This window comes from Leucopleurus acutus, assembly GCF_964270905.1.
Source record: "Leucopleurus acutus genome assembly, chromosome: 6".
NCBI classification, from domain to species: domain Eukaryota; kingdom Metazoa; phylum Chordata; class Mammalia; order Artiodactyla; family Delphinidae; genus Leucopleurus; species Leucopleurus acutus.
This window is the reverse complement of record NC_139149.1, coordinates 98,314,894-98,323,156: the sequence shown is the minus strand read 5'-3', so window position 1 is coordinate 98,323,156 and position 8,263 is coordinate 98,314,894. Positions and strand designations below refer to the sequence as shown.

The 8,263-nt window shown below is 48.3% G+C and overlaps 1 protein-coding gene across 1 annotated transcript; it reads left to right on the top strand.

Moving 5' to 3' along the window:
* Positions 1 to 346: 346 nt before the first annotated feature.
* On the top strand, positions 347 to 1,589 carry TNP1 (transition protein 1; the record flags this gene model as incomplete). The annotated part of the gene is made up of 2 exons (XM_082841601.1): positions 347 to 485; positions 1,495 to 1,589. The coding sequence occupies 2 exons, from the start codon at positions 347 to 349 to the stop codon at positions 1,587 to 1,589; spliced, it is 234 nt and encodes a 77-aa protein (XP_082697727.1).
* Positions 1,590 to 8,263: the final 6,674 nt, after the last annotated feature.

Sequence of the window (8,263 nt, the reverse complement as noted above, 5' to 3'; positions counted from 1 at the left end):
AACCATTGAATTTCCTACAAGCAGGAGATAACAATTTTAATGGCTCTTGTACTCTCCAGGTGCCCAGCACGGGGCTGGAATTTAGGTGCTCAATAACACCTGTCTGGAAAACCTCACTTATCATTAAAAAAAGACCTCAAAATTGAGGGTAGCCTTGAGCTGCATTAGAGGGGCCACCTTATTTCACATATATTACCAAAGTGTAACAAAGGCTAGTGACATCACAGTGGAGCCCTGCCCACCTGCTAAGCCATGCCCCCTGCACAGTCACAATCGCTAAGGCCTTAAATACCCAGACTTGTGGCCTCCCGGCTCTACAGAGCCCCTCATTTTGGCAGAAAGTACAATGTCGACCAGCCGCAAATTAAAGAGTCACAGCATGAGGAAGGGCAAGAACCAAGCACCTCACAAGGGAGTCAAGAGAGGTGGCAGGAAAAGAAAATACCAGAAGGGCAACATGAAGAGTAGAAAACGGTACAATGACGGTGAGTGAGGGATAAGTAGGAGAGCAGTCAAACAGAGGGGGATCTTGTTGTCCCGGGGGCCCTCGCTCTTGGAGTTACCTCTCATAGGACCCTGAAACCTCAGCATGAGAATTTCATTCCCAACTAGGTTCATGTTTGGGCAGGAAGAGGATGAATGGTCATGTCCTAACTGGTGTTCCTGTCGCCAACTTGTCCTTTCCCTACAGCCAATCGCAATTCCCGCTCCCACTTGTGACTCCACCAGCGGGCTCTGCCCTGGTGGACTTCAAACGACACCAGGCAGCAACAGAGAACAGAAAGGGGACTGCCAAGGAGATCTGAAGTTAGATCAAAGCCGGAGAAGAGCCTATCATGTGGATAAAATGTCAGTCGTGACGAAGTGAGGAATGTATAGGCTGGCTGTTTCTCCCCAACATTTCAATAAACATTTGAAAACTGAATTTTAGTTTCCTTTGATCCTTTGGTTGGAAAATGGTTCCTGAGCTGGGCAGCCTTGGGGAAGAATTAGCAGGTATGAAACCGTTAAACATCAAACATGATTTGGATAATATCAATGTCAATGTAGTTTTCCTTAACAACTCTCTCTCCTCGTGCCCCAACTCTGGCTATGCATCAGCACCATATTTGGGTCTTGGTCTCAATGTACCGTCTCCCTTCCCAACATGGAAAGGGAGAGGAGATAAAAGAAATGGGAGAAATACATTCATCAGAGTTCCAGTTATGAGCCAAAGGAAGCAAGCCGGTTTTGTCAAGGGGCTTAGAGCATGGAAACACCAAACTGTGATTTCCCAAACTAGCTAGCTAAAGACATGTCCCAGTGGTGGATAGAGAACCCTCAATGCTTCTAATTTATCTGATTGTATGGGCATGATTAGCAGGCTGTTGGAGATGAGGATACATTCTGGGCAGAGGCCAGCATGGTATTTGGACAAGACCAGAGGCAGGGATACTGCCTGGGAGATTCAAGCCAGCTTGTGTGACTCTGACATCATAAATGAATCTTAATCAGGTGTGTCTGGAAGTAGGAATGACCTCACCTCAGTCTGGGTGGACCTTATTGGCAAGGAAGAACCATCCCTTGCTGTGGCCCTCACTTTAGCTTGACCTTGGGTTCTGATAACGGTTATGTCATCTCTGGCCAGGGATCTGACACCTCCTCTCAGCAGCCACCCGCTCAGGAGGGGGCAATATTTTTCTTAATGAGTGTTTCCTGTTGCCTCAGAGACAGTACCAGGGTGGCACAGAGAGGAATTGAGACTCATATTTAAACAAGCCCACCCACTTGGATTCTGGAGAAGCAACCAGGAAAGGTTATAAGCCAGAAGAAATGAGAGGAGCATGAGGTCAGACATGAAGTTTCCAACATGGGCGGGGCGGGGGGGGGGGGGAGGGTGAGATGTGGGACCAGGTGACAAAGCGAGGAAAGGGAGCCTCTTCTCTGCAGAGCTCCACGTATTTTCAATGAGATCATTGACTCTGAGCCCTGTGGAGGTGTCTAGGTATTGGGATATGGGGATGGGAACAAGGGCTATCCCTGTGGGTCAGATTCTAGTAGGGAAGGATGAGAAAAAGCCCAGGTCATGACATGAGTAAAGATGTTTCAAGTTGCTTTGTCCTCTTAGCCCTGGAGAATGCACACGCTGCTCCTGAGCTAAGTCTGCATCAGGCACCCAGACTCTTCAAAACTCATCAAACTTGTATTTCCCTCCTTATTTTGTCAGTTTCCATTTTTGTAAAGAGGGAATAGAGAAAATACTCCCTTCGTAACCTTCATCTTCCAGTTTTACCTCTTAAACATTCCTGTTGTCCCTGTTTTTCGAACGAAACTCAAACTCCTATGATTCTCAAGTAGATAATTATCCACATCCACACAAAACTCTTTATGGATTCAGCTGGAATCCCCAATCAGAAATGACCAGTCCTCACGTACTCTTGTGCCCTTTGGGAGCTCCTCTGCCTCCCTGTGAAGAAAGCCGGAAAGCTCCTTGCAGCACACAAAATCCACTGGTTTTACTGTCAGGCTTTTACTCCAGCCATAAATTCTCATTCGTCAGCCAGCAGGGAGTACAGCCAGTTAGAATTCCTACATGGGTCCAAACTAGCGAAGCCCTTATATCCCCTCCTGCCCAGCAGGCTGCTTAGGGAAAGGGTGACCTCAGGCCAGGCATTTCTCTGTGCTGAGGCAGACCCTGCGGTTAGGCTGAAGTTAGGAGGCTGTCTGCTGGACCTCATGCCCCACAGTCTGAGCCACACACCTCTGTCTCTTCCCCTGGCTTTCTCATAACCTACATCTCTTCCCACCTGCTTTTTCCCGACTTTTGCCCCTGCCACTCCCTGCTGCAACTGTGTGCCAGGAGCCTTCAGATGCTTTCATGCACAGCTCACCCCTTGCTCCGTGCTCTCCACTTCACCTTTTCTCTGCCATCTTTCAGATTGCCAAGATGCGCAAAGACAACCTTTCCCACGGGGAAGGGTCAACAGAACAGCAAAATAATGTGAAATGTACTTCCCTCAAGAAACTTATTATTCTTTATACAAGAATATTATTCCACATGTATCAATAAATAGAAATATTATTCCTGTATCCATCAGGATCCCTCAGGAAAGCAGATCCTGGAGGGGACTCAAATGAAGACACATTACTGAAGGGACGATTCACAGAGGCAAGACCTCCAGAGCCTGGCAATAATGGCTCTGCAGGGCTTCCCTGGTAGCGCAGTCGTTAAGAATCCAGCTGCCAATGCAGGGGACACAGGTTCGAGCCCTGGTCCAGGAAGATCCCATATGCCACAGAGCAGCTAAGCCCATGCATCACAGCTACTGAGCCTGAGCTCTAGAGCCCGCGAGCCACAACTACTGAAACCCACATGCCTAGAGCCCAGTGCTCCACAACAAGAGAAGCCACCACAATGAGAAGCCCGTGCCCCACAAAGAAGAGTAGCCCCACTCACCACAACTAGAGAAAGCCCGTGCGCAGCAACAAAGGCCCAACACAGCCAAAAATAAATTAATTAATTAAAAATAAAGAAAGAAATAATGGCTCTGCAGAGGCGAAAGGATGGAACAGTGTTATAGGAGCCCCACGAGAGCCAAAGCTGTGTGTTTGGTGAACGGGGTGGCAGATGGACCTCTGGGTAAAGACTGTACTGGAGAGGGACACAGCCACTGCTGGTCTCAGTAGCACCCTGATGTTTCTCTCCTCCAGCCCTCCAATCTCCTCCTGATGCTTCCCGTGGCCAAACTCAACCAAAAGGCAACAAGTTAAGGACCCCAGGTGTTGCAGGGCAGCGAAGAGCAGAGGGTGCTGAAGAATAGCTCTAAAAAACCAATGGCGATAGCTGGCACAACCTGGTAGGCAAAATGTCTTCTTTCATTGGACTTCTAGAAGCTGGCCACTTTAGCATATAATTTGTCTTCTCTCATTTCCTGTCACATACCAAAGTCCCTTCAGAAGTAACCAGTGAAGAGACCCCAGACCAAGTTACTCAGGGCTCCTGAACCCTCAGCTCAAAAGCATGTGTTCATGTCATTGGCAAGAGAGTATTATTCCCAGACAAAATGTTCTAAGACAATGTTAATTAATGATAAGGATGGGCATGTGGAGAACAGCTCAAGGCTGGTCAGGGCAGCCAGACCCTTGCCTGGTGACTTGTCTTTGCCCCCTTAGACAGGTGTGGAAGGATTGGCAGCTACCTGGAAAACTCTGTTTTGTAGTAAGAACATTTTCCAGGCTCACAGGCTGGGCATCTTCCAGCTCTGGTGTTGACTTAGTCACTGCCCTCCAGGAACATTCATTCTGGCTCCCTGTTGACAGCTCCTGCAGGCTCAGCCTGGACCAGGCAGGCACCCAGAGGGAAAGAGCACAGGGGGCTTGGGACACTGGAAGACCTCACCCTCTGTGTGCTTTTTCTCCACCTCCTTCACCAAGGGGACTCTGTTCCTCTCTCCAGTTTTCTCTGGAATGCCATGTTCTTAAGTCATCACTTACTCAGCCTTTTTAGAAAGTCAGAAATCAGGAAAAACAAAAAAATTAAGGAATTTGACCACAAGTCCTTCTGGGTCACCTTGACCTTCTGGTGAGCTGACTTGGATACAGGGCCTCTGCTCCACTGACATCGGGGTCTGATGGGAGTGGTCCCTGAGGACCCTGTGGGTGGAGAGAGCCCAGAGGAGCTAGGGGAGAACACAGCTGACTCCCACCTCTTGCCCTGGGCCTGGCCAGATCAGCCCAGGTGGGGCCAGCTGGGTCTGTGCAGCTGCAGGAAAACAGGAAGTTCTAGAGAAGTGCTCAGGGCTGTGTGAGGGAGTGAAGGCCCAGAAGCTACAGCTGGGAGGGGACTGGGGTGCCCCAGGGGTAGTCGGTACAAGTCAGACATGACCTGGGGCTCAGCTGTCGGGGTCACCTAGAGGTCTGTCCTTTGAAACCAGAGGACAGCATAGCCTGGCTCTGCAATCTGAGGCTTCACGCACCAGGCCCCGCAGGGAAAGACACAAACCTCTAGGAGCACCAGGTCCTGGTCACCAGGTCGCTGGTCCACCTCACCGGGTTGATGAGTGAGGAAACTGGTTGTCCAGCTTGAAGAGAGCCTCTCCTCACTTTTGGGCCCCCAAGCCGCCCTCCCTCTCCAGCCTTTTATGGGTCCAAACGGGAGACCTCCCTGATCCGAGCCCTGCAGCCATGCCTGCCATTTGGCTCAGTGTCCCAGAAGTGATACAGATGACAATTCTCTCCACGAAGCACAGTACCAGGGAAAGGGTCCAGGACTGAATCCCGAGGGTCTGGATTCCATGAGAACCAACTCCTCCTGCATTGTGACCTTGATCCATCTCTCAGTCCTGCTTTATTTCAAGCCTTTGCACACCTCCCCTCCTGCAGCTGGGGCCACTTCATCTCTTCTTAAGGCTCAGATTTACCATTGCTGTTACCAAGCCTGACTGCAGGGAGAGGCATCTCTCAGCGGCCAGCAGGGTAGGCTAAAGCAGATGGGCAATGGTTCTACCAGCCATGTGATCTTAGGTTGATTTTCCAACCTCCCTTAGCCTCATCTTCCTTATCTATAAAATGTCAGTCATGACATCTACCACACAGGGAACTTGTAAGAATATAAAATACTGTAAATTATAGGACTTGAGTTGAATTGGCTGCCCTCACCTCTCTCCCTTTGGACTGGCCTTTTAAATACCATTGTGTCTGTCTGGCCCTGACTCGTGACCCTGCTTCCTGCCTTAGTCTCTGGATGGCGCTCCTGTGGACAGATTCCCAGGCACCCCTTGCTCTGCAGAGAGCTCTGGATTCCCATGTGACCTAGAGCCTCTCAATCTCTTCCATCCCTTTGCCCAGGTCAGATACTGAGATCAGGAAGCATCTATATCTCCCTGTGACTTATTTTGCTCTCCCATAAAATTAAGGCATTGAGGATGGTCTTATCTCTCCAATGAGACTGTAAACTCCTAGGGGCAGGAGCCAAGCCATTCCCAAGTGAGGGGCAGAAGGATCACATCAGGACAGACAAACAACCCTTGTTTCTTGGGAAACAAATCAATGAATCCACCTCCTAACCCAATACATTGTGAAAAATAAAATCTGAGCATGGATGTCAATGAAAAGGACTGAGGGTGGATTAATAAACTCACTGATTAGGATCATGTCTATTAGTAGCAGGCAAATATCTCTGTAATTAATCAGCTATAAAGTCCTAAGTCTAACATGCAAGTGGTTTTTATCGAAAAGACATAAAGAGCTGGAATTTCACAATCTGCAGGGACCATTCTCAAAAGTGCCTCAAAATGGAAGCTCTGAAGAGGGAGAGCTTCTCAACAGGACTAGAAACTGTACCTTGATTTATTGACTTACTGTTTCCATCAGGAACACCAAAGAACAATATCACATGAGGTATATGCAAAATGCTTCTGAAACTTTCACATGCACAGAATCACCTGGAATCAATCTGATGGAATGCAGATTCTAATTCTGTAGATCCAGGGTGGGCCCGAGATTCTGCATTTCTAGGAAGCTCCCAGGTGGCTCTGACACTGACTCTGTAAGTAGTGAGTGAAGAGATATAGAACACTCCGCTCGACCCACTAAGGTCAGGTGAATTTTCTGTACTATTAAACTTCTTTATAATAAAATGAGAGAAAATTTTTAAAAAAGCAAAAACAAGAACCCTCTGGTAAAAGGCTCAAAGAGCAGGTCCAGGTCAGCTCTGCCCAAACTTCCACGGCAATTCACTGCCCCTCTCTGGGGTTCCAAGATGCCTTGCAATTCTTAAAAAAAAAAAAAAGTGTCCTAAGATTCTAAAGGATTAGATCCAAGAAATGTAGCCCAGCAACTCCCATCTCTCTGACTGCTCATTTAGGAACAGAAGGCAGCAGCATCATAGAATGTGGACAGAGGGCTTTCTCTGCCCCTCTGAACCGTGCTTAGTCTACACCACTTCAGAACATGGGAATTGTACTTCCCAGGGATATGAAAAGAAAGAAGCTAGAGAAGAGGTGAGAAAATGCTCTGAGCAATGATGCCTCTCCCCCCACTGCCACCACGGGAGGCTAGAAACGGAACCTCTGGTCTGACTACTCAGTCTTTTCTGTTTGCTCTCCTTGGCTGCAGATCCTGGGCCAGATCACAGCCCACTTGTGGCTCAAGGTGTGCATTTGTCGACAAACAACAGAAACAGATTCCAACTAACTTAAAAGAGGGGGAAATGGAATCTATTGGAAGGCTGTGAAATTGCTCAAGAAGAGAAGGAAAAGCTGGACAAGTAGGTCCCAGGCTGGAAGCCAGGCAGGAAGCAGGTCGCAATTCAAGGGCGCCCTCTTTGCATTGAAATGGCTCCAATTGTTTTCCATTCTTACATCACTACCCTAAAAAGCCAGGGTCCCAGGAGAGAGAAAATGATGGTCAAGCTTGTGTTACAGTGGGGCAGGGTTGATCCTAGAAGGAAAATTGAGGGACTGTTACCAAAGAAAGGAAAATGTATGCCAAGCAGCCAGGCACAGACATGTCCACTGCATAAGGCAAGAAACAACCTCCCTGCAATGCAAGCAATGCCAGCAGACTCTCATCCTGCGCACACAGCAGCCACTCTCTTGAATCCCTAAAGGTGTGAACACCGTTATGTCGTGCAGTTTTCCTGTAAACTGCCATCTTAGCATAAGGAATCTGCTTAGAACCGATCAAATACATTTTGCTTTCACTGCCAGAACCATAAACTGGCTTCATTCTCCACTCCATTTTTTTCCACACAAAGAACGTTTTCACCACGTTGAAAAAATTAACAGCAAATGGGATAGCAAGAAGAGAGTCACAGAACCACATGCAGGGCTGCTGCTGGAGGGATGGACAGTCCCATTCCTGGTGTGCACATTTTATACTCATGGCTCAGGAAGTACACATACCTGGGAGTCACAGATTCTAGGGAAAGGTGGAGAGGGAGACTGTGATCTCCATAAAAGTCAAGAGTACAAGAAGGCAAATTTGGGGCATGAGCAGGCAGCCCTGGCCTCGGGGGGACTCCATCTTCCCCTGCCTGGCTTCTAAGAAGAATGATTTCCCTCTTTCCCTCCTTCCACTCCAGATGTCCAAGAAGCAAGACATGTTCTGGCTGGTTTAGCAGATAGAAGCTCCCCAGGGTTTGGGTCTAGGACATCCAGTATGGGAGCCACTGGCCACATGTAAGTACTGAGCACTTGAGATGTGGCTAATTGGAATTGAGATGTGTTCTCTCTGTAACATACATACTTGGTTTCAAAGACTTAGTGTGAAAAAAAGAATGTAA